This window comes from Chrysemys picta, chromosome 11 (assembly GCF_011386835.1).
Source record: "Chrysemys picta bellii isolate R12L10 chromosome 11, ASM1138683v2, whole genome shotgun sequence".
NCBI classification, from domain to species: Eukaryota; Metazoa; Chordata; order Testudines; family Emydidae; genus Chrysemys; species Chrysemys picta.
Window position 1 is genome coordinate 10,046,277 of NC_088801.1, and position 26,253 is coordinate 10,072,529.

At 41.5% G+C, this 26,253-nt stretch overlaps 1 protein-coding gene across 11 annotated transcripts; it reads right to left on the reverse strand.

Moving 5' to 3' along the window:
* Window positions 1-652: 652 nt before the first annotated feature.
* On the reverse strand, window positions 653-26,229 carry IQCB1 (IQ motif containing B1). 11 transcript variants are annotated; one of them, XM_008167808.4, is made up of 14 exons: window positions 26,123-26,229; window positions 23,500-23,613; window positions 22,400-22,562; window positions 20,690-20,819; window positions 17,168-17,261; window positions 15,552-15,651; window positions 11,582-11,754; window positions 10,947-11,056; window positions 9,560-9,669; window positions 5,666-5,808; window positions 4,818-4,966; window positions 4,211-4,342; window positions 3,675-3,831; window positions 653-1,216 (listed from the first exon to the last, which is right to left on the reverse strand). In XM_008167808.4, the coding sequence occupies exons 1-14, from the start codon at window positions 26,184-26,186 to the stop codon at window positions 987-989; spliced, it is 1,869 nt and encodes a 622-aa protein (XP_008166030.2). In that variant the 5' UTR covers window positions 26,187-26,229; the 3' UTR covers window positions 653-986. The 11 variants fall into 11 exon arrangements, with proteins under 11 accessions (XP_008166030.2, XP_023960568.2, XP_008166026.2 ...); XM_024104800.3 differs by having other exon boundaries at window positions 26,087-26,195; XM_008167804.4 differs by having other exon boundaries at window positions 26,083-26,179.
* Between the last annotated feature and the right edge of the window lie 24 nt (window positions 26,230-26,253).

The following is a 26,253-nucleotide window of genomic DNA, read 5'->3' on the forward strand; positions in this document are numbered from 1 at the left end:
TCCCAGGGGCTTAATGTGGTTTAATAAATCCAGTTTCAAATTCACACCTTTAGCTAATTCAGATTCATTTTCATGAATGTCCATGTGTAGACAAACCCAAAGTGACTAGGGGTACGTCTACATGGTAATAAAAACCCATGGAACCAACTCAGTACCAAAGCATGTGCACAAAATTAATGTGTTTTAAGGTCTGTCCAGAATTGGGATGGTTTCCTGAATTGGGGGCTTAACCAGATGCATAAATCCCATTGACTTGTATGGCTGGGGAGAGGGGGCAGGAAAGGGAGGAAACAAAAGCACCCCCAACTTTTAACTGGGCTTCTGTCTATCACCGATCTGTTCACTTTGCTTGTATGCTCTCTCTCTCTCTCCCCCTCCCACCAACTCAACCCCCGGCTCTGTCTTAGTCTAAAAACGACAATGTGCTGTGGGGACAGGGGCTGTCTTTGGAAAGCACCTAGCTCATTTTGGGCACTCCTGCAATTGAAAAATAAACAGAAGTTTCCCCCAAGCATTTGTTCTGTGAACCTACTCTTGACTTCCAAGTACTTTCATTTGCTTAATGAAGAGTTGAGATTCTAAAACCCAGAGTTTTGCAGAGATGTGATTTTCTTTTTTTATACAAAACTTTAGTGAATAATCACTGAAAAGCCACAGTTCATACATTTATTTTTAAAAAGTTAAAAAATACATCAGGCACATAAATACATATTTACAATTACTGTACTTTAATCCTGATTCTAGCAACAAACTGGATATAATTTTACCTTGAAGACAGCGTAGATATCAGGTTCTTCTGCAAAAGGAGATTCCTATGAAGTTTTTTTTTATTAAGAATAACAAACCCACTAAAATTAAAATGCCTTTTGATCCTACCTCATGCACAGGCTGGAATGTTTTCTTTCCATACAGTACATACTCAACATGACTGCACAGTATGGCATATGAGTCTGGGTCACTGAATTACAATTTCTTCTGCCTGCTAACTAAGAGGATTTACTTCCACCAATAAAGAGAGTTCCAAATTCAGTATTGAGAACATCATCAGGAATCATATCATCATCCATGAATTCATCTCCAAGCTTCTTCCACCACGGCCAGCGAGTATATTTCAGCATGGTATTATGGGATTGTCTGGCTTTGCATGCTACAGGGACTGAGCGACTCATAAAGACATCAAGATCTTTTTCTGTGGCCTCCATGAGACTTGGAGCACCTGTAACAAAGAGGAAAACTGGTGTAATTCTATCTGTGGAAAAGGAAAGGCTAGCGTAGGTCATTATTCTTGGCTCTGTGCTCCTTGGTGCACAGGGTGACCTCTACTGCAGTGCTTTCAGTGCACCCCAATACCTGCATCATCTCTTCCTGTTGGTCCCACCACAAACTAAATCTCTGTGCATACAACAGTTGCTGGTTTCCTTGCTTGTATAGTACTATTCTACAGTTACAGAGTAGGAGGCAGATCTAGCAATATTGTTCAATAACTTACTAAATTTTGCTCCACCTGGGTGCTAAGTGGTGTCTAGACTGTATTATTCTAACCCTTTGATCCCAGATTGCCTTCCTGGGCCACACCAGGACAGAAGAAAAATCCTACTTGTTCTCATTCAGGTGAGCCTACCCTCCTTGCCCAACGCATGACACCTTCCCATCCCAGAATGGCCCTAGTTCAAAGTTTTCAGCCTCTAAAGCGCCTCACCAGTAGGGATGGGGATGCTTCCACCATCAGTCCATTTTTGACAAACAGAATGAGGAAAAACAAAGTCATCCCCAGTTCTGCAGGGAAGATGACTATGCAAAGATCCTCATCCTTGGTGACTTAAAAGCAACAGAGATGGCTCTGTGAAAGGGCTGTCATAAAATAACAAAGTAAAGCCTTATTACAAATATGTTAGACATCAGCATTATGAACAGAAGGATAGGGCATGTCAATGTACTTCTAGTAATGCATGTCAATGTACTTAACCCATAGGGACATCTAAAAATATACTACTTGTATATATCGGAGATTTCAGTTTTGAAATGTGCTTTCACCATTATTCATGGTATAATCCTAATTTTCTCTACATTAGTTTTGTGACGCTGGCAAACCAGGTGCCAGCTTAGGTCAAGGCCCTCAGGCCTCACTTGAATACTGACGAACACATAGCTGGGATCAGTCTGGTTCACCTGTGTGTTAGTATTGTTAAAATAGGTATTAGAATTATAAGAATGTACTTAGTGTTTAGACTTTTTGAATGCTTGTAAGATGCTGCATGCATTAATCCAGGGGTAGTCAACAGGCGGACGATGGGCTAAATCTGGACCGCCAGATGCTTTTGAACGGACCGTTATCGTTCTTGTTATTGAGGTGTAAAAATATAGACCTTGACTATACCTTGACCAAGAAATTTGGACCTTGACAAAAAATAATTGACTGCCCCTGCATTAATCTCACTTATGACTTCCGTATCCCATATCATAAGGTAATATCTTAGCATTTGCATTGTAAGCTTCGGTAACTGTGTAAATCACCAGACAGGAGAGACACATTAACTAGTGTGAAATACTAGTCTCCAAAAAAAGGTGTTAGGTCCTACCTAACAAAGAAGGCCCATCAATAACAGACAAACTGTATAGTGGAACATCAGAGGACAAAGGAATTTGACTGCTCTTCCCACTGCTGCATGAAGAGAATATGCGCAAGTAAATTTCTGCCACGAGCCGAATTTGCTACTCGATGCAGCAGCGGGGAAGGCATAAAACCCCCCAACGAGGAACTGTATCTCTATTCTTGGACTCCTGAGCTCAAGATTTCTAGGCTTAAGCAAGGAATCCTCAGCTGTTAGCCTGGGTTAACCCTAAGGGATATACAGAGCTTGCTTATTATACAAGCTTCTATTAGGGTATGTCTACACTACCCACGTTACAGTGTGGCCACAGCAGTGCTGTGATGTGGGCAGTGTAGACACACTTTATCGCTGGGGGAGCACTCGCCCGGTGATTAAAAAAACACCTCGAATGAGGGGTGATAACGCTGGGAGCCGAAGCGCTGTGTATACTGGTGCTTTTCAGCACTAAAACTTTTGTCACTCGGGGGTGTTTTTTCACACCCCTCAACGACAAAAGTTTTTCACTGAAAGTGGCGGTGTAGACACAGCCTTACTTTTTGAAACTTAAGATTGGAACTCATTTGTGTGTGTGTATATATGTTTACCTGCTTTAACCTTGTAAATAACTCTCTTATTTCCTTTTCCTATATAATAAATCTTTAGATAGTTTATTATAGGATTGGCTACAAGTGTCCTTGGTGTGAGATCTAAGGTGCAATTGACCTGGGGTAAGTGACTGGTCCTTTGGGACTGGGAGTAACCTGAATATTGCTGTGGCCTTGTGTATAAGGGACCATCTATCACAAAGGTAAGCTTACCTAGGTGGCAAGATAGATTGGAGTCAAGGGGCCAGTCTGTGACTCCATGATAAAGGCTGTTGGAGTATATGAGGAGTTTACATTGATAATTGGTCAGTGAAATCTACACGAAATCCCACAACTCACAATCAGTTTGGGATTTGTGCCCTGTTTCCTAACAGTCTGCCCTTAGTTTGGTACCCACGCTCTTGAGCCACGGCAGGATAGCTTGGCAAGTTTCATCCATGTAGTGACCAAAGGAATGAACCTAGAGACAGGCACATACTCATCAACAGCTCCATGTCGGTGTTGACCTGAGCCAGTAACGCCTCTCTGCGCTGTTCTGCTCTGCGATCCAGACTGCTTCTGAGCAGGTACTGTGCCAGCTTTTCCTGGGCCTGCCGATGTAGTTCCTTACTCATTTCTTCTGCCATTTGGGAAGCCTGGAGGAAAAGAACATCTGTCACTGTTAAGGAACGGTTATCATTTTAAATCCTTTGTGGGCAGATTAATTGTCCACAGAACAACACTTGCGTTCCTCATCTATTTGTAAATTTAATAATTCTGCTTCCTTCTAAGTTTTCTCTGCAAAGTGATCCATCGTCAAGCAGATACAGTTTTCCAATTAGGCTTTACTTAACCTGTTTTATTACATTAATGGTAAAAAAAATGATCCTAGTATATTACTCTAAGACAAATAAGCAGGTTTAATATGCACGCAGCTCACATGGGTTATCCTGAGCACTCCATACATTACCGCATATATTTAATCCTAATGCACTACGGTGGGTGGGGAAATGCAGAGCTACAAAAGAGACACACCGGGTACAGTCTGATGTAGTCCTCCAGCTTTTGCTGCAATGCTAGTTTCTGTGCACTGGTGAGTTCCTGGGCTTCCTTCCAGGGGGAGAAAGCCTTCCGTTTCCTTTGACATTTCCCCAGGAATTTATGAGCCTGCATGAAAGAAGGTATCAGAGTATGCCATTTACAGGTTAGGGGCTTGTTTTCATGCATCTTTTTAAAAAACCTCCAAAGAAAAATGTCTCAGCACTGCAGCTAGTAAGGCGCAGCTTTCGATTTCACAGTGCAGAGGCAGTACGAGAGGGCATGATCTGACATACGCCAATAACTTATTGTCAGTGTTACTGCTTATACGAGCTGCATAGAGAATCCGCCTTCGTTCCAAAGTAACAGCTCTCCTCACTTTTCCACATGGACTGCACTGCATGTTGCAGTTTACACAGGGTTCTTAACAGCTGATGAAGTTTGGGGCTCTGCTTTGAGTTGCCTGATTTTTGACTATTTTAATATTTGGTTGCTAAATTCTGGCCAAGTTGTCATTTCTAGAAGTAAACACGTTGAGCCTCATAAGGAATTGCAGTAATCCAGTCACTCTTGTCTAACACCAGTACCGAGTTCAGATACTTACTGCTCTCTGAATGGTGACAGCCGCCTTATGCTGCTTAAGAGATTGTCTTTGTTGATGAACTTTTCTCCTTGTCCTATATCCCCTCCAGTGTCTCTGGATAGTTAATGCTGCCTTCCCCTCCATTTCCTGAATGTACCTGTCTACCTGACCTAAGGAGGTGACAGAAATTCATAGTTATACAACTGTGGCTGTGATTTCACAAGCACAACAAGGTTTGGCTTTTCAGTCCTTGGAGGAGAAACCACCACTGAAAAGCCAGGCATTGCAGTAAGTAGCATTGGTGGAACAGTAGGTGGCACTCTTTCTTCTGAACCAAAACCTCAGTACACTAATCACGGACACTGGGCTACTGGAGGTACAGGTCTCAGCATAGACATACCACTGCTGTGGGATCTTTAATGAACCCAAAGGGACAGGATCTCCCTTTTACCTCACACCTCTGCAAAGAGAAGCGATTTCAAGCCACCACATCTTTTGATTACCGAGAATTTGAAGAGTTTAGGCTGTTCTCCACCAGGCACTTCGGTCATAAAAAGAGATGGACATGCGAGACTGAGAAATACTTTTAAATTTAAATTTAAATTAATGGAGATATCCTATCTCCTAGAACTGGAAGGGACCTTGAAAGATCATCAAGTCCAGCCCCCTGCCTTCACTAGCAGGACCAAGTACTGATTTTGCCCCAGATCCCTAAGTGGCCCCCTCAAGGATTGAACTCACAACCCTGGGATTAGCAGGCCAATGCTCAAACCACTGAACTATCCCTCCCCCCCTTTGTTTGTATGAAAGATGGTTTTAAGGAAACCTGAGCCCTTAATGCTTTTGATACAGTTCAATATAAATCCTACCAGCATGGACTATTTCCAGTAAAGTCAGTTGCCGTTCATGAAAGAGCCTCATGGCCCTTTGTCTCTGAAGCTGCAATTGTTGTCTGAGGGTCTCGTCTTCTTTCAGCCTCTTTAAATGCTGCAATTCCTGTTTTCGTTTAGCTCTGCAATAGACACACATATTAAGAATTGGCCACCTATAAAACTAGCTATGCATTTCAAAGTTGCCCATCACTATCTAGCAGGTGCCATACACTGTACAAAACAAGATTAGTGCCTTTACTGTCTCTGCAAAAGAATTCCCCCCTCCTTCTCTTTAAGGCTGATTTTCTTAAATTGGATAACTTTTGGTGATTGACTTCCAGGAGAAATGCTGACAGGTCGTTCTTCTGCATCAACATTACTGATGGAAGTCTAGGACACAGTGGTATCTTACACTGTGCCTTAAGAGCAGCAAGGCTCTGATTCTTCTTGATCACAAGTTGTAAGGGACATCACAGAGGAGGACGCTGCACTGACAGCTCCCTAATGAGACCCTAAAAGTTTAACCGGAGGGACTAGCAATCCTCATTTTCCCCTCCAGCACAGTCCTGTGGAGAGGAGGGCATTCTCTAAGAGAGCGAGGCCCTGGATTTAAAGCTCAGAACCCTGACAGTAACTGCTCAAGGCCGCCTCCTTTCCCCATCATGAGTTAAAGGGCCACATTGCTATTACACCCCTACTTACATTCAATATGATATTTGTAACTTTACTGTATGTAGCAAAATGGTTTCAAGAAAGGCTGCAATCAGACTGTCCACTGAGGTTTCCAATCCCATGTATCTCTGCTTTAAACGGTCTCTTTGTGTTTCTGATCCAGGAAAGCACACGTTATTTCATGTCTGAACAGTGTGAAATCTCAGGATAAAAAGGGACTCATGGCCTTCTTCTGACAAAATCTTATCCATGCTCTTTTTCTAGAAATCCTTATCAACTCCACTAGTTGGGAAGCCACACGAGTGTAAAGTCTGCCCTCTGATGGATTCCTCCAATGTATGCCTGTTACACTGTCACTGTTGTATGTTATGCATTTGATAGGTTTCTATTATAGTGACTCTCCCCTTTTGTATTACGATGTGTTTTGCAGAATGCTGGCTCTTCATCATTCAGAGGGATATAGAATGAAAAGCCACATCTAGGTTACACAAGAGCACCTCTCACAGGAAAAAACACCCACAGACTGAAACCTAAGCTTCCTCTTACTGGGCATGATTGAAAAGAACTCCCTTCTGATCAATAATAAAGGTATCGATAGATACTGATGTAGGCACCATTAACACGGAATTACTTCATTGTAACAAATGTAAGATGAGTTGGTTACGTGACAGCCTAACCAACTTTTAAGGCAGATTAGCATTTTTTTAAAGATAGATTTTTCAGTTTTAATGTTTCTGAAACCATACCGTTTTCAGAAGCATACAGCTGGCAGATTTTAAGATACCCAACTGCTATTGCATGCGAACCACACTCAAGCTATGAGTTTCAGCCCCAACTAAATTTAACCAGATTTCCTGAGATCAGAGCTTTCATAAAACTCCATAAATATAGTTAAGCCCTGAATTCACAGCCACAGCTGCTGACTGCTGAAGCACCTCAAGTATGCTATATCGACATTCTAGGATGCTTTCCACCAACGATGCTGACAGGATTCTAAGCAGTATTCTTACTCTTTGGCATAACACTCTAGCTATCGTTTTGAATTAGACTGTAAACATTGTGCGGAAGGATTGTATTTTTATTATGCTGTGCCTAGCACACTTGGTCCCTGATCAGGGCCTCTATGCGCTACCAGAATAGAAATAATTACCATCCCTTCTGATCTGAAACTAACACACACAAAACCGAGAAACGGCTTCAACAAATGACCTAAATTAATATTTACAACTACTAAAATGCTTGCACAACAAATGTAGGCAGCTAGAGATCCCATCGTTCCCCTTGGCCTCCCTTCAAGTTAGGGCTAAACTCAGACTGTAGGCTTTTGGGGGTCGGGTGCCTGATTTGTTCATGAATACTGGCCCAAAGTGGCCAGTAAGTACTTGGTGGGAGTAAGTGAGGGAGCCAACATAACCAGAAGCATTCCATCTCCAGTGAGGCCATAGAGAAGACTCGGGTTCCATGGGTTTTGGCGGTCTGGCTGGGCAGAAGCAGAACTAACAAAGCAGCTCTCTGTGGCATAACCCCTCAACTAATCCACAGGCAAATACCCATGAGAATTTATGTAGCTTCCATCAGTATAAACTCTTGTGGGTTCCTCTCCTTCCTCAAAAGGTGGTTTTGGCTCAGGTGTGGAGGAAGTGATAGTGTGAGGGAGCTGTGCTGACAGGCAGGATGTGTGTGTGTGTGTGTGGGGGGGGGGTGTCACCGAGAAGCAGTGTAAAGTGGGTGGCCCTCCACAGATGCCTTGTTATCTGTGATTTCATAAGAATGGCCATACGGGGTCAGACCAAAGATCCATCTAGTCCAGTATCCTGTATTCTGACAGTGGCCAATGCCAGGTGTCCCAGAGGGAATGAACAGAACAGGTCATCATCAAGTGATCCATCCTCTGTCACCCATTCCCAGCTTCTGGCAAACAAAGGCTAGGGACACCATCCTCCATGAATTTGTCTAGTTCTTTTTTGAACCCTGTTATAATCTTGGCCTTCACCAACCACATCCTCTGGCAAAGAGATCCACAGGCTGACTGTGCGTTGTGTGAAGAAATACTTCCTTCTGTTTGTTTTAAACCTGCTGCCTATTAATTTCATTTGGTGACCCCTAGTTCTTGTGTTATTTCCCCACAAACTTTGGGACAGCCACACAGTTGAGGGCAGAGGTAAATACCTTCCAACCCAGATGAAATGGCAAATCGGAGACTCTGTTTTCACACCTTGTCTAGGATTTAAGGAGTGTTGTTAGAATGTGGTAGCTAACACATTTCAAAAGTCTAGCATAGACTTTAAAACATGCTAAACTGGTTGAATTAAAGCCTAGTGGGGAACCTCAGTTTTAATTCGATCACTTTAGCATGTTACAGTCGATGCAGCCTTGTCTACACTAGACTTTTCAGATGTGTCAGTAAGAATGTATTACCTACCATAAGCGAACATCACACCTTAAATCCCGATCTAGCCAGATAAGAATGACATTGATTTGAGCTTCATTCTTTGTGAGCAGAAACAAGAAACCAGTGTGGGGAGGGATAGCTCAATGGCTTGAGCATTAGGCCTACTAAACCCAGGATTGTGAGTTCCATCCTTGAGGGGGCCACTTAAGGATCTGGGGCAAAAAATTAGTACTTGGTTCTGCTAGTGAAGGCAGGGGGCTGTACTCGATGACCTTTCAGGGTCCCTTCCAGTTCTATGAGATAGGTATATCTCCATATATTAAATGTCCTAGATCTCATTCTATGGTTTGCTGGAGGAACCTGAGATACAGCCCTTAGCAAGTCAGTTTGTTACCCTTATTGTTTCTTTTTTTCCATCTGAGAGATGTCAGGCATATTATACAAAATGTGTATAGGAACTTACAGTGCTTTGTGGGTTTTTTTTTAAATATCTGGATGTTCATTAAGCCCAAGGAGATGTACTTACTGCAACTAGAAATGGATGGTGAAGACTAAATAATCCAACCCAATGAGGTAATCTAGTGCTCAAAAAGACAGAGAAAACTCTGACATTGTGGACATTCCATATGTTGCTACTATGTGTTGCAGTTTGTATAATTCATAACTGATTTATACATCTTTAAATACAGTTAAGAACAATATTGTGTGCAATTTTGTTATGTAGAAAAATCTATTTTGTTTGTTAATATACAGTGTCCTGCATAGCAGTTTCTGAGAGTAGAAACCCTGTTTTCCGGAGTCCTGCTTACAAAGGGATGTTTTTTTACCTGAAACTTCTTTGTAAGGCAGTCACTGCTATAGGAAGCGTCTTTAATCTTTTCCTGGTCAGAAATCCCCTCCACACAGCCTGGATTAAACAAGCTGCTTGATGCAGTCTCTGAAATTAACAAACCAGTTGACAGAATATATTCTCAACATATATAAAACGTTTTATTGCTACTTGCTCATTTGGCATAAACTCAGTGTTTGATCAAAACTGACTTCAGTTTTCACATGCCCTGCAGTTCACTGTTTCCAAATACTTGGGTAGATTTACACTCCCATAAATAAATTACTAGCATGAACCCTATATTTGTTACCAGGGCAGCTGCTCAGTTCATCTGGTTCAATTTTCTATATGTACTACATAAAGGACTTCACAAAGCAAACTCATCAGCTAAAAGTCTTTTTTTTTTTATAAGTGGAAGGCAGCTGGGAAAAATAATCCAGCTAATGTTTGAGTCATAGAACCGGATAGGATCTCGATAGGTCACCTTGTCCCGTCCCTTGAAATAAGGCGGGACTAAGTATTATCTATACCATACATGACAGGTGTTTGTCTAACCTGTTCTTAAAAACCTCCAATGATGGAGAATCTACAACCTCTGTAGGCAATTTGTTCCAGTGCTTAATTACCCTTACAATTAGGAATTTTTCCTAAAGTCTAACCTAAATCTACCTTGCTGCAATTTAAGCCCATTGCTTTTTGTCCTGTCCTCAGTGGTTAAACAGAACAATCTATCACCTTCTTCTTCAACTATATTTTTACTCAACTACTTTTCAGACTAGAACTGCGCTTTACGATTAAAACAATCCTTGTACAGTTGTAGCCCTTGGAATAACATCTCAGAGATCTGAATGTGTGACTCTTGTTGTCCAGGTGGATAAAACATGTACTTACACTCGTCTCCACTAAAGAGCATCTCTTATTGGTCACTTCTTTTACCTAGGCATTTACATGGCCCCCATCTCTGAAGTATGCAAGTCTCTCCTAGGTTAGATCTGTACATTCTTTACACATCTCTGTGAGGTAGGGAAGTATTATTTTCCCTAGTTTAGAGAGGGCTGAACTCAAGTAGAAAGACATTAAGTGACTTTCTCAAGGTCACCCAGGAAATCTGTAGCAGAGTTGCTATATGAACCCAGATCTCCTGAGTCCCGTCCAGATCTTAACCATGAGATCATTCTCTCTCTATTTCTTGATGGGCATATATCTTTACTGCTGGCTAACTTAGAAGTGGTAGAGTAGAAAATAAAAAGGGGGGTAATTTAAAAAAAAAAAAGACATGTCTGAGCAAATACTGTTTGGGGCGTTTGAGAGGTGGGACAAGAGTAAACCCAATATAATCAAATATAAATCCACCAAAGAGAAAAGTCTCATTAAACATTCAGCACCTGCATTTCTCCTTTCCTGCAGGATTCTGAGTAAAGAAGGTCTGAAAGTTGATTGAGATTCCTGTCAAATCCTTTGCCAGCCCATTGCTTACTTAGCAGAGTTCTCAGTCCTAGGTGAGAGAGAAAAAAAATAAGCATGTTACATTGTTAGAGTTAATTTTTCATTCGCTTGCTTACCAAACAGATTTCAAACTAGCAAACATAAAGCTGAATATCAGACAATCAAATCTGATTGTACGTGCGATGAGCTTTGGAAAGGGACATTAAATCAGAGCTAAATATGAGTACAGGCAGTTACCTTTAAGTTTCAATATCAAATGGTTTTCATGAAGAGCTGATGGTATAGACATCACTGCAAAATGTTATACAATAGTTATAGCTTTGTAGGTACAAGTCATTGACTATCTACAGACACATCTATGTGACAGGCAGATAAGTTACGTTTTTTGTGTCTGATCAGCTAATCTCTGTAAAGTACTTTGAAGATCTAAAGCACTACATAAATGTTAGGTTTTATTACAAGTGCTTTCATGTTCACCACAGTGAAACTGGCTCTTTCAGGACCTGTCACTAACCACTCACATTATTCTTGAATTTTTCTTCCCTGCGACAAGAAGTGGAGAGAAGTACACTACCTTTGTAGCGGGTACTGAGTAACTCCACAAGTTGGGGGTGAGATTCTGCCACTGACAGCAACACTTTTGTAGCAGCATTTCCTGTGACAGGATTGGTGGTAGATGAAAGTTTATAAACAAGTTCATCTAAAACAGAGTGAAGGATCTTTTCATCCACATGGAGTAACACAGAACTAACAAAAAGAGACAAAAGCAGGAACGTTACTGAGGGATGCATATTTCAACAATGGCTTTCTTCTTCTGAAGCATTGGGCACAAGGCAAGGCGGGATACATGACTCACTTGACCAATGGCCCAACCCACTATGGGAGCCGAGGGGACTGGATGACCTACTGGGCCTTTTCCAGCTATGTGTTTAGATTAAAATGTAACTCTAGCTCATGTAAGGTTTAAATCTCCTTTAATTATGGCTTTGATCCAAGAATGAAACAGACATTTTTGTATTTAAGACTAAAACAATTCCTAGGGGTTGATCCCTAGAAGGTGTTGGGCATTCTAGCTCCAATCCAGCACTACACTTATTCACACGCCATTCACTACTATAAGCATGTAACTATTCTAATCGATTTGAGTGGGATTATACATACACTGAACCAGCGAGACCAGAGTGCTTAGGACCTTGCAGGATTGAGCCCCTACAGACAATTCTATCCTCAGCTGAACTGCTCCCACTCCTATTGTCAATGGAAGCTGTATTTACATGTCTGAGGGCAGAAATGGGCATTTATATAGATTCACAGATTCTAGGACTGGAAGGGACCTCGAGAGGTCATCGAGTCCAGTCCCCTGCCCGCATGGCAGGACCAAATACTGTCTAGACCATCCCTGATAGACATTTATCTAACCTACTCTTAAATATCTCCAGAGATGGAGATTCCACAACCTCCCTAGGCAATTTATTCCAGTGTTTAACCACCCTGACAGTTAGGAACTTTTTCCTAATGTTCAACCTAGACCTCCCTTGCTGAAGTTTAAACCCATTGCTTCTTGTTCTATCCTTAGAGGCTAAGGTGAACAAGTTTTCTCCCTCCTCCTTATGACACCCTTTTAAATACCTGAAAACTGCTATCATGTCCCCTATCAGTCTTCTCTTTTCCAAACTAAACAAACCCAATTCTTTCAGCCTTCCTTCAGAGGTCATGTTCTCAAGACCTTTAATCATTCTTGTTGCTCTTCTCTGGACCCTTTCCAATTTCTCCACATCTTTTTTAAAATGCGATGCCCAGAACTGGACACAATACTCCAGCTGAGGCCTAACCAGAGCAGAGTAGAGCGGAAGAATGACTTCTCGTGTCTTGCTCACAACACACCTGATAATACATCCCAGAATCATGTTTGCTTTTTTTGCAACAGCATCACACTGTTGACTCATATTTAGCTTGTGGTCCACTATAACCCCTAGATCCCTTTCTGCCGTACTCCTTCCTAGACAGTCTCTTCCCATTCTGTATGTGTGAAACTGATTTTTTCTTCCTAAGTGGAGCACTTTGCATTTGTCTTTGTTAAACTTCATCCTGTTTAACTCAGACCATTTCTCCAATTTGTCCAGATCATTTTGAATTATGACCCTGTCTTCCAAAGCAGTTGCAATCCCTCCCAGTTTGGTATCATCCGCAAACTTAATAAGCGTACTTTCTATGCCAATATCTAAGTCGTTGATGAAGATATTGAACAGAGCCGGTCCCAAAACAGACCCCTGCGGTACCCCACTCGTTATGCCTTTCCAGCAGGATTGGGAACCATTAATAACAACTCTCTGAGTACGGTTATCCAGCCAGTTATGCACCCACCTTATAGTAGCCCCATCTAAATTGTATTTGCCTAGTTTATCAATAAGAATATAATGCGAGACCATATCAAATGCCTTACTAAAGTCTAGGTATACCACATCCACAGCTTCACCCTTATCCACAATGCTCGTTATCCTATCAAAGAAAGCTATCAGATTGGTTTGACATGATTTGTTCTTCACAAATCCATGCTGGCTGTTCCCTATCACCTTACCACCTTCCAAGTGTTTGCAGATGATTTCCTTAATTACTTGCTCCATTATCTTCCCTGGCACAGAAGTTAAACTAACTGGTCTGTAGTTTCCTGGGTTGTTTTTATTTCCCTTTTTATAGATGGGCACTATATTTGCCCTTTTCCAGTCTTCTGGAATCTCTCCCATCTCCCATGATTTTCCAAAGATAATAGCTAGAGGCTCAGATACCTCCTCTATTAGCTCCTTGAGTATTCTAGGATGCATTTCATCAGGCCCTGGTGACTTGCAGGCATCTAACTTTTCTAAGTGATTTTTAACTTGTTCTTTTTTTATTTTATCTGCTAAACCTACCCCCTTCCCATTAGCATTCACTATGTTAGGCATTCCTTCAGACTTCTCGGTGAAGACCGAAACAAAGAAGTCATTAAGCATCTCTGCCATTTCCAAGTTTCCTGTTACTGTTTCTCCCTCTTCACTAAGCAGTGGGACTACCCTGTCTTTGGTCTTCCTCTTACTTCTAATGTATTGATAAAAAGTCTTCTTGTTTCCCTTTATTCCTGTAGCTAATTTGAGCTCATTTTGTGCCTTTGCCTTTCTAATCTTGCCCCTGCATTCCTGTGTTGTTTGCCTATATTCATCCTTTGTAATCTGTCCTAGTTTCCATTTTTTATATGACTCCTTTTTATTTTTTAGATCATGCAAGATCTCGTGGTTAAGCCAACGTGGTCTTTTGCCACCTTTTCTATCTTTCCTAACCAGTGGAATAGCTTGCTTTTGGGCCCTTAATAGTGTCCCTTTGAAAAACTGCCAACTCTCCTCAGTTGTTTTTCCCCTCAGTCTTGATTCCCATGGGACCTTACCTATCAGCTCTCTGAGCTTACCAAAATCTGCCTTCCTGAAATCCATTGTCTCTATTTTGCTGTTCTCCCTTCTACCCTTCCTTAGAATTGCAAACGCTATGATTTCATGATCATTTTCACCCAAGCTGCCTTCTACTTTCAAATTCTCAACGAGTTCCTCCCTATTTATTAAAATCAAGTCTAGAACAGCTTCCCCCCCAGTAGCTTTTTCAACCTTCTGAAATAAAAAGTTGTCTGCAATGCAGTCCAAGAATTTGTTGGATAGTCTATGCCCCGCTGTGTTATTTTCCCAACATTTATCCGGATAGTTGAAGTCCCCCATCACCATCAAATCTTGGGCTTTGGATGATTTTGTTAATTGCTTAAAAAAAGCCTCATCCACCTCTTTCACCTGGTTAGGTGGCCTGTAGTAGTCTCCTAGCTTGACATCTCCCTTGTTTTTTACCCCTTTTAGCCTAACCCAGAATAGCAGTTTACATGTTTGAAACACTATGCAAATTTAGCTAATCCTCACAATACCCCTCCATAGTTGGTTTAAGTATTATCAGCCTTTTACAGAAGGGTAAACTGAGAAGCAGATGTTACTGACTTGCCCAAGAGCCCAAGTAATTCAGGGCATGTCTACACTGCAATAAAACACCTGCGGCTGGCCGGGCTTGCAGGACTCAAGCTGTGGGGCTATTAAATTGCAGTGTAGGCTGGGCTTGAGCTGCAGCCTGGGCTCTAAGGCCCAGCGAGGGGGAAAGGTCGCAGAGCCTGGACTCCAGGCCAGGCCCAAACATCTACACTGCCGTTTTATACCCCCGCAAGCCCAAGTAAGCAGACTCAGGCCTGTCTTGGGTATTTTACTGCCTCAGTGGCAGAGCCAGTACTACAACTTGGGAGATATTCCAGTCCACTGGAATCTAGTGCTGTTCCAGGAACTAAAAAAAATTATATTCACAATAAACAAAGCAATTTAAGGATAGAGAAAACTGCCCATTTTAAGACTTCTCCAGCAGAGCCTGGTATAAGATATCTTAGGCATGCAGAGACTTTGCTTTTACAAACCCAGTACCAAACTGATCTTTAAATCTAAAATAAATAAATAAAGGAAAATCAATTGAATTCTTTAAAAGCAGCAAACCTGTTGGCCCTCAAAATATTCTGTAACATAGACATCATTGCAGTTGCAGTTTCGACATCATCCGTGATTAGCAACTGCAGGAAATGGTTACTCTGCAGCACTGCAACAAAGGAAAAGGAAACAAAATCAAGAAATAATCAAAACCAGGGATTTAATGCCAGTTCATTTGTAGTTTACCAAACAGACCTATAAAACACATTTCCAAGCAAGTGAAACGAGGGTCACTGTTTTTTTTATTAAATATTCTTTGCCTTTCTAACTTTTACAGAGAGACAGACTGGGAAAAGGGAATGAGCCCAAGGACTTGTCTATACTGGGGTTTTTCCGCACGGGTGGAAACCTCCTGTGTACTAGTGCAGAAGTGGTGTGAAAAGTTTCAAAGTAGGGTAAGTCACACGGGCACAAGTCTTTTTACAGTGGGGCAGAAGCATGGTGCAAAAGTTTCCAGTGGAGAGGACTCCTGAACCTTCACTCTCTTATACCAATTTTATGTCAGGATAACTTCATTGACTTCAATTAAGTTACAATGGAGTGAAATAGAGGCAACATACTAGAGATTCAGACCCACTGTTTTTATTTAATAATTATCCAGTCATTTGTATTTTTTAAACCCATGTGCTGAAATTTTTGTTATTTTTTTTTTTAAATGTCAAATACTGGGCAAAATCTCTCTGTTACATTCTGAAGTCAATGGAATTTATACAGTTATAACCGAGAACTGATTTTTGACCGAGTATAGGCCAATTTCTCAGACGTTTGTAAATTTACCAGTATTGCAGTAAAATGAAGTAATACACTATAAAGCTTTTTGTTTGGTTGGTTTTTGTGAACTCTGTCTAGGCAATCTCTTGAGCCCATATACAGCTCATTTTAGGACAGAAGCGTGAAAGTTTCAACTATGCATTTATATTAGGAAAAACTCTGATTTTTGTTAATATCTATAATTAAAAATGGAAGCTGCAGGAAAAAACATGTCCAAATCAACAACTTCAAAACGGAAAGTGGCCTCTTTCTTTTATTTTTGCTTTTTGAATGGCCTAGATTGCCTGTTTCATATGCTTATGCTTCCATTGCATAATGCAGAGGTTCTCAACCTTTTTCTTTCTGACCCCCTCCCCCGCCCCAACATGCTATAAACACTCCATGGCCTGCCTGTGCCACAACTGCTTTTCTGCATAGCCAGTAGATTAAAAGCCAGGGCCGGCGACAGGGGGTAGCAAGTAGGGCAATTGCCCAGGGCCCCACGCCACAGGAGGCCATGCGAAGCTACATTGCTTGGGCTTGGTCTTCAGCCCTATGTGGCAGGGTTTGGGCTTCAGCTTCAGACCTGCGTGGTGGGGCTTCAGCTTTCTTCGCTGGGCCCCAGCGACTCTAACGCTGGCCCTGGTCTCTGGTTTATTTTGGCGGCCCCCCGGTTGAGAACCATGGTTGAGAACCACTGGTACAATGGGTTATTTCAAGAGCTCATTTAAAAGTACATGATAACTGGATAAAACCAGGACACAGACTGGTTTCAGAATCACTTCTGAACCCTTCACTAGTCATTGTAGTTATATTAAAATTCAAAATTTTTCAGTTATTTTAGGATGCAATGAATTTCCAACCCCTTCTCTTACCACACTCCGTTAGCTGAATATGCCCACCAAACAGCCAGCAGATGGCATCAGTTACTGTCCGGAAACACCGTAAAAATTCACTTTTTTCTTCATCCTGAACAAAATAAATTAATAAATTATAAACGTGGTCGCATATAATCCCAATCTTAGGCCTCTATTTTGTGCTATATCCACAACTCTCAATCAGGATGTTGCTCTGTATTTGATCCTTACTGACCATGGGAGATGCAAGTTATACTAACAAGCTAATCCATAATATTATTAGCTAATATGTTGATTTGTGAATGCTGGATATTGCAGCAATTCATTCAGTTTAATGAGGCTTACGTAGAGAGTACGCCTGATTCTGACCTTATTTACAGTGGTGTAAGCTCAGAATCAGACCGCGTACAGCCAGCCCGTACAACTTACACAATATTAAGTATCTGAATATCTTTAAGAGCCCCGACCTTGATCTTGGCATTAAGGGGCTGGTACATAAATAGTAGAAACTGTTTGAGTTCTCAGTATGGCAGTCAAATTCAAGGCAAAATAACTCATAATAAGCACTGTGACAAAGGATGCTGGAATCTCATAGGGCAGGTCCCAAGTGAAGTAAAATGCTGGATCCCACGTCCATACCCCTCCTCAAGAGGGTCCACATCAACTCCCGGCTTCCTCCTCCATCCCCGACACCAGATGCTGCAAGAATTCATACTGGACCCTGCCATTCAATCTAATGACTGTAAGGAACATGCAAACAATGAGGGTCTCAGGTCTATGAGAGGGACTGGAAGGGTCACTTAGTCATGAGTTGTCTATGCTTGGTGGATTGAGGCTTGCTAAACCCTTTCAGAGTGTGTGGTCAAGGCTGGATGCTCAGTTACCTCTGGACAATATGACTGGAAGTTAAAGTACTGACCTATGGGATAGCTTGTGCTTGCACTCAACAATAAAGCCTGCACAGAAGTGGGTGATTCCGTAGCATGTGGGTTGTGGCATATAATAAGAACGTGTGGACAAAATTACACACTGTGGGTAGACAGAAGACTCCACGGATGTCAATCAGGAACCTTTCACAAGCTCTAAATTCACTTAAAAGAATTGAGCAAACAGAATATGTCATACTGCTGATATATAATCATACTCAGCAAGTATGTAGTTTCCAACATAATACTGTACAGCGTATGAAAACTTTGACTAAGTGCAAGGAGTGAGTCAGTCAAAAAGAAGTGTAATATTTAGGGGGAAAGTTCTATTCAGGGAACCCATCAGCATCCATGTGGTTGGTTATTCAAATTATACTATTTGTACTGATCCTAGGGTCTCAGAGTGCTCCTAAAACAGTAGGGAATTTTGCCATGATATACCCCTTTGAAGTTGCTAAATAGTGGTTACCCTCTAAAATGGGACAAAGCAACACTTTCAGAACTGCCCACTGATTTGGAGTTTCTCAATTTTAGGTGCCATGTCAGAATCAGTGGACACTTTGGGACATTTTGGCCAAGTTCATTTAGAAAGTATATGGCAGAAGAGACTCCGGACCATCTTTCCAAATGGTAACTTCCTCTTCTGAAAATCTGAATAAAGCACTACGAACAGAGCCGTTGCCAAGTCAGATTTAGTCATTTGTGAAGATAAAAGGTAACTCTCATGATTGGCAGACCCCAAATGTGATTGCCCAGTTTTGTTGAGCTGTTTTTGCTTCTCATTTATTATTGCTTTGTTCTCAGGAACAACCCACTCTCAGCAGCCAAGCTCTTCACAGCAACCCTGCAGTAACAAACTAGTCCATGCACACACAGGATGGAAGAAATATTCTGTGAGGAAAGTCATTCCAGTTTCAAAACTCCAAAGGTCAGTTATTAACAGCCATGAGTAAAAAGTCAGTTCTGAAAAACATCCTTTTATATTATGGTGTATCTGTAGCAGAACCCTTCTAATTCAGTAGATGACAGGGTGGATAAAAATCAATGATTAAAAAAAAATGATTTTTTAAATTTAAATTGGATTTTTTTGATAAAATGCTTTTTGAGGAAAAAAACCTACCGTATATACTCGTTCATTAGCCCGTTCGTTTATAAGCCAACCCCCCCCAGAATGGATAGGTAAATGTAGCAAAAACTGTATGACTCTTTCATAAGCCGACCCTATATTTCAGGGATTGGAAAACTTTGGCTCCCGGCCCATCAGGGTAAGCCGCTGGCGGGTTGGGACATTTTGTTTACTTGGAGTGTCTGCAGGCACGGAGCCTCTCAGCTCCCTGTGGCCACGGTTCGCCATTCCCGGCCAATGGGAGCTGCGGGAAGTGGCAATGTATTAGATATTCAATTCAATGATTCCATAGAGTTTAAAATCATCAAATTTTGGTGTAGACCCGTTTATAAGCCAACCCCAGTTCTTTGATGCGTCACTTTTTTACCAAAAATATTCGGCTTATGAACGAATATATACGGTATCTAAAGATAGTTTTAGATAAGATACATTACAGTTCAAAGGTATCTCATCGTGGAATAGGGATTATAAATTCTAATTCTATAGTGTGAGACAATATATTCATGTAATGTTTAAGAAAAGTTTTGTAACTGAGTTCCACTAGTTCATGGATTAGAGGCCTAATCTTATGGGGTTCCACATGCTTCTGTATAGATTATTTAGGTTAATCTTTCTATATACCCAATGGGACTCAGTGCTCAGTCTAGAAGATACCTCAGAGATGCTTAGTTTTGCAGTTCTTAAACTGTGGATTTGTGTCTCCAGAGGTAATATGCTTGTTAACAGCAAAAATGTTTTTAAATAAATAATATATAAAGGTGAGAAATAACAGACCTCAACTCTGTTGTCCCTCTGCAAATATGCGTACACCAAGTCAATCCCTTACCTCTCTCTAAAAGTGCAAAGTTTCAAAAAGTTCAATAAATAGAAGATTGTTGGGGGCAGAATAGATCTGGACAAAGAGAAGAAGTCTGGAGATAAAATGTGAGAAGCGAGGGACATATGCTTATTTTGTTAAAATATTATATGTTTGCTGTTGAAGAAAAAAATCCAGAATACTTAACGTTGTTGTTTTAGTTAAATACAACAATTTAAATGTCTGTCTGGTGATGTTCTCCTCCTAATACAGCATGGCAAGAAAATCCTCCAAATATTAATGATTAACCTGTTGAATTGGAGATAGTTCACCTCCCAGTGACTTCATAATATCCGCTTCATTTACCTTTGTTAAATGAAATAATCAAGCAATCATTCATTTTCTGATATAGCTGTAAAACTAATCTGAAAAGTTTTCAAAATAAATCACCGTTTAAAAATGTATAGTGTGTACCTTCTAAAAATGAAAAATACATCTATCTATGATTGTGAAGAATATGTATTAAGGTTATAAAACCAACAAGAATGCACTTTTATGTAGAAAACCATGATTAAATCGAATCTTCCTGACTAGTGATTTAAATCAAATCCTTCCTGGTAGAAGTGCTTGGAAACATTCTCAATTGGTTACAAAATGTTCATGGTGCTCTCTTAACCAAACAATTGAAATACCTTTATTGCTCGGATAAACCGTGCTTGCAGACGTCTTCCCAAAAACAGGAGGTTATCGACAGCTGAAGGAAGTAATTTATTGTAAAATTCTTCAGGATCTTCTTTCACCTCCAGTCCCACACAACACTGACTGAAAAGAAAGAGCACACAGATCTGAACCTTGCAGAGTCTGTTGGACAAAAGCAAGTGAATAAATGCCATCAGAGACTGAAAGATAGACAACTATTGCAACTAGCTCCAAGATATCTACCTCAAAGGAAAAGAATAATTAGGCTGTTGGAGAGAGAGAATTTGTTATCTATGACAGCGTGTCTTGGCCAAAACCATATCTGGGTCACATTGCCCATTAGCTTTCTGGGACCTGTTCTGATCTGTTCTATATACCCTCAATGCAATGCTAAGATACTATGATACCATTAAAAAACCAGGACAGACAGACAGATTAAAATCAATCTGGAACTGGAGGCAAGTTTTGTAAACCAAAAAATACCATGCAAATAAAAGCACAAATTCACAAATAACTGGGAGGATACTTTCTGCAACCTTCCTCTTTTTTAAGACTGTGGGTGAGCTAGGAATCAGTATTACAGGTCTACACTTTAACCCTCATCCAGTATTACTGTTTTGGGCATCTTTGGAGGAATCTTTTTAGAAATAATTACTGTCATATAGTCACACAAGTGGGCATTTTTTTTAGTCCATGCTCTGCACTAGAGCTGGGCAAACAGAGGAAAATTATTCATGACCATTTTGTGAATTTTGCTTTGAAATGCACCTCCACCTTCTTGTGTGCAAACCCTTTTTGTTAGCTTTCCATGAATATTTGTGCAAATGAGTGTAGTTAATCTGAACCGTGCACGGAAAGCCAATGCCAGGTGAACCACTTAGATTCATTTAGTTACAAGAAGACTTGTTTTGTTACAAAATTAATTAATTTTGTCTGGAAGCAGAATCAGTTTATAAAGGTTGGATCATGCAGTTGGAAACAGAAACAATATCATGTGGCTTTGGTGCCTGATCTTGAAGCTTCTAGCAAATTTCTAATATCAAAAACTCAGACCTAGGAAATGGTATTAGAGAGACAAAGCTGATCTAAGGACCCCACTTCAGGGTAATTTGCAAGACTTATCATTTGACTCAGAATTTAAAAGTTTGGGGGTGAGGTGGGTAGAGATTGTTTGAAGGCGATTTGAGTTTTAAGTTGTCTGGCTCATTGGTGGTGATTTTATACTAGGTAGGATTATTGCATTTGTGGTATATTTTTATGTGATGCCCAGGGTACTTAGAGTGTATGGATAACATCCATTTTTAAAGCATTTCTACACATCTAAAATAAATAAAGAACGATTTGTCAATGACCCAGAGACTGACATTTGATTGCAAGAGCATGTGAACAATTCTGAATAAGCAGTACATTGGTAGATATCATGATCTACTTGAGGACAATTTATAAACAAACAAGGGTAAATGTGACATATTTGTTCCCACCGAATAATCCGCCTAGCACGTTGAAACACAATGCAAATCAGTTAGGCTTTGCCTGACCTCTCTCTGCCCTTGACCGCTCCCTGCACTCTCACCCTGACATTTTCTGCGCAACAAGCCTTGTTTTGGATGTGAGTCAGTGTAGAACAGCTTGAAAAGAAAAAAGTGAGAGGAAAGATGTGAAGGAGAACAAAAATAAAACTTTACCGCTGCTTTTCATTTTACCTTAGTATCTCTGATAGCTGGGCAGCAGTAGCCCAGCCCCCGGGCAGTCGAGAGTAATCTTGTTTAAGGACCAACATACAGTATTGAACAAGATTATAATAGTAGAGGTCCTGTTTAACTTTCTGTGATTCTTTACTTCCCAAAGATGTACTATTTAAAATTTCTGGGGGGGAAGAAAGAGGAAAAAATTGTGCATATGTTTCTGATCCATAAGAAAGTTATTTTTCAAAACATAAAAGGCTGAGTATAAATATACATCTGAGATCAGTGTTGTTAAAAAAAAAGCCCAGTAACAATAATGTAAAACATACTTTAAATGACTATAATTTGTTAACTTGTATGGTTACAGATACTATATCTAATTAAAGATCATATTCCTGCTTTCTAGTTACAGATTTAGAAGAGTGCAGCAAGAGTATATGTATGATCTGGCAGGTAGCCCATATGTATGAATTTGCTAGTCCATATAAAACCATGATGAAAATCCATTGTGAAAACCCTTATTAACTTGATTATAATAACAGTCAAATTTCAGAGCTGGACCTAGCTCACACACCCTACCCACCGCCCATGTGCAGAAGGAACACCGCCAGGGTAAATCTTGGTGGTGGTGGGTGGGTGGGTGTGTGTGTGGAGAGAGAGAGAGAGAGAGAGAGAGAGAGAGAGAAAATAAATAAATAAGTGAATGTTCGGCTTTTTTTATGTCACTTCCAGACAATCATTCCCAACCCCACTAACTCTGTGCCCACAAACCCTCACAGAAGGGATTTTAACCAGGTGCAGTGTTCCTGCCCACAGTAGCATGGCTTTTGCAGAAACTGTACTGGCAGCAGGGGATAGGCAGAGAAAAAGTCCATAGGGGTTAATCCTCTACTGGCCTGAGGGTTCTCTTCCGTTCAGATCCCAGCCTCATGTGTGGTTCCCAAGTAAATAGTCACTTTAGGAAGATTTACAGGCAGTTCTATGTTACTGATCTTATGGAGGCCCTGGTGGATATACTCAAAGGAGGGAACAATTTGACTGTCAGTTACATAGGTTCATGAAAATGACTGTCTACACTTCTGCATTCCCTATTTATACCTTAAGAATCAATTATTTACCTTTTAACTTCAACAGCAACACAGGAACATCCCGATCAGAGCTTTCAGTGACCTGAGCGGCCAGTGCCAAAATTCTGGAATCCACAGCTGCTGGCTTCATTTTATATGGGTCAGCTATATTTTAATAAAAGAAGTCAGTAAACAAAAGCAGCTAAGCACAAAACTTTTTAACATGCAGTGCTTTGTAGCTAATATATATCATACCTAGAGTTGTTTACCAAAGGGAGGATCAGTAATGACATTGTGCACAGACGAGGTACTAGTAAATCTGCATTTGGTATGTATGCACACAGGGCATATTTGATTCACAGGGGTTCTTATAGGATTTTTGGGCAGGGGCATGGTGGAGAACAGGAACAACGAAGAAACAAGATTGAGCTTTTATCTCATCCTCCTAAGACTGTCCTGCTAATCAAACTTTGACATATTTGAAGGAGGACAAAAATCACTGGGAAAAGCAAATGTATTCTGAGCTTCTAACAGGCTATGTCTACACATGCATAGTTCATTATTATTGATAGCAGTTATGTTATAGAACACAACGGACTCCCAAGACAATGCAATAAAATGAGAATGTTAAAACTGTTTGGGACACGGTTAAGTTCACAGTAACTTTCAGCACAGCTTGCCCTTCCTTCATCATGGGGACTGAGTGGCACAAATGGGGACAGGTGCTACTTAAGAATTTGTTCTCTTAAAATGGATGAATATTGGCACTTGTCCATAAAAAAATTAAGTGAAGGAGGACAATCTTACGGTTAAGGAACTGAGTGGGGATTCAGGGGATCTGAGAATTCCTAGCTCTGCGAGAGAGGTCCTGTGTAACTTTCAGCAAATAATTTAATCTCTCTGTGTCTCAGTTCCCAGCTATAAAACAGGATGAATACTTCCTTTCTCCCACCCTTTATCTATTTTATTTAGATAGAGAGAACTGCATTAGCTTAGGCTGCAAGCCTCTTTGGTGCATGGACTGTCTCTTAATATGTGTTTGTACAATGTCGAGCACATTTGGGGCCTGGAGATGTGTGGGGTCTTGAAGCACTACTGTAATAAAAATAATGACTGTTCTGATGCAAGGAAAATGTGGATTAGATTAATGTTAGGTTAAGCCTCTTGCACTTTTTTAAAATAAATGTCCTGTTATTTTGGGGCTGCGGTCATTGAGAGGTATGGCTTTGTTCCATGAAAAACTGGCTTTATAAATACATTAGAGGTAGGAACACATCTCAAAGAAACAAGCAAAATGGCTTCTGTCTCCTTTCAGCACCTTGCTCCAAACAAACATCTCTCCCTGAGGAAAAAAACAAATAAAATCCACCCTCTTCTTTATCATGTCTGTACTAGAAAAAAAGAAAAAGAAAGTTCCTGGCAACTGTGGGAACAGAACTCAGATCATCCTTATCCAAAAATATGAATGAGAATCTGCCTTACTGCCAGCAACTGGGTAGTTGTCTAGGACACACATTTGGACAATTTTGGCTCTATTCCATACAAAACAGTGGTGACACACGCACACTTAGCCAACTCATTACATTAAAAAAAAGCGGTAACTGGCAAAACAATGATTCTACAGAAATAAAATTTTAAAAAGGAACCTTTAGCATTGCAGGTTTATTGTGGGGAAAACTAAAAATAAGATAATGTCTCAAGTCAGGAACGCATGTAAGGCTGAGATCCTCAAAGGTATTTAGGTGCCTACGGCTCAATTCCTCAAAGTTAGGCTCCTAACTACCTTTAATGATCTGGCCCTAAGTCTTTAGAAACGCTCCTATGTCGGCAGCACATTTCCACCTTCACCTTTCAATAGACAACCAGTGGGGCATGTCGGTGTCAGCCCGCCTTAGGCGAGGGCAACTCCAATGGATGGCTTGGCTCTCACAACTCCTGCGGCCAGGCTCCCAATGGAGGGGCCCGAGGTGAAATCTCCACCAACCCCTACCCTGGGATCAGACGCAGCTTGGCCTGAAGATGCTGAACCCAAAGAGGGAGACACCTGAGGATCCAACCCCCCTTCCCCCCCCAGCAGCAGGATTAGACAAGGAGGCAGCTCCTCATCAAGCTCCCTTGTGACAAGGCCCAGGGGAGAATAGGGAGATTCCCAAGGGCGGGTGCTTGGCATGAGTGAGCATCGTGCCGTACAACCAAGAGCCCCAGCTAGGGACTCATGTACCCTCCCCGCACCCGAGGATGCGCGGGGCCCTGCCCCTCCCCCAGGATGGCAAGAGCCCTAGATAGCCCCTCCCTCCAGGAGAGGGGGAGCCCTAAACGGCCCTATCCCATTAAAGTTACAGGCCCCGCGTCGCGCGATTCTGGGCTTCTCCCCGCCTCCGGGATTCGAACCTACGCCCCCAAGGCGGCGCGTCGCGAGCACGCACCTGGGCGCGCTGCCTCCCCCGCCCGACTCTGCCAAAACCGAGGCCAGAGGGTTGTAACGACCGGTCGTGGACCGGTCGTGAGCCGCTCCCCTCCCCCCCCCAGCTATGAGGTCACAGCGGTCTTTAGCCAACCGCAGCGTACCCCTGCGACTGTAATTTGCATATCCGCGTCCTGAGCCCAACCGCGCGGAGAAAGGAGCCGCCAGACCTACTCCCACCCTAACCGTCCCTCTGTGAAATCTGCATACGGATGCCTCGCGCCGGGTCACGACCGTGCCGTAGTAGCTTCTGCCCCACGAGTGACGAAAGCATGAGAAGGGCGGAGCTAAGAAGCAGCAGCCAGTAGGGGGACTGGGTGGGCGTTACCCGTTCCAGGCTC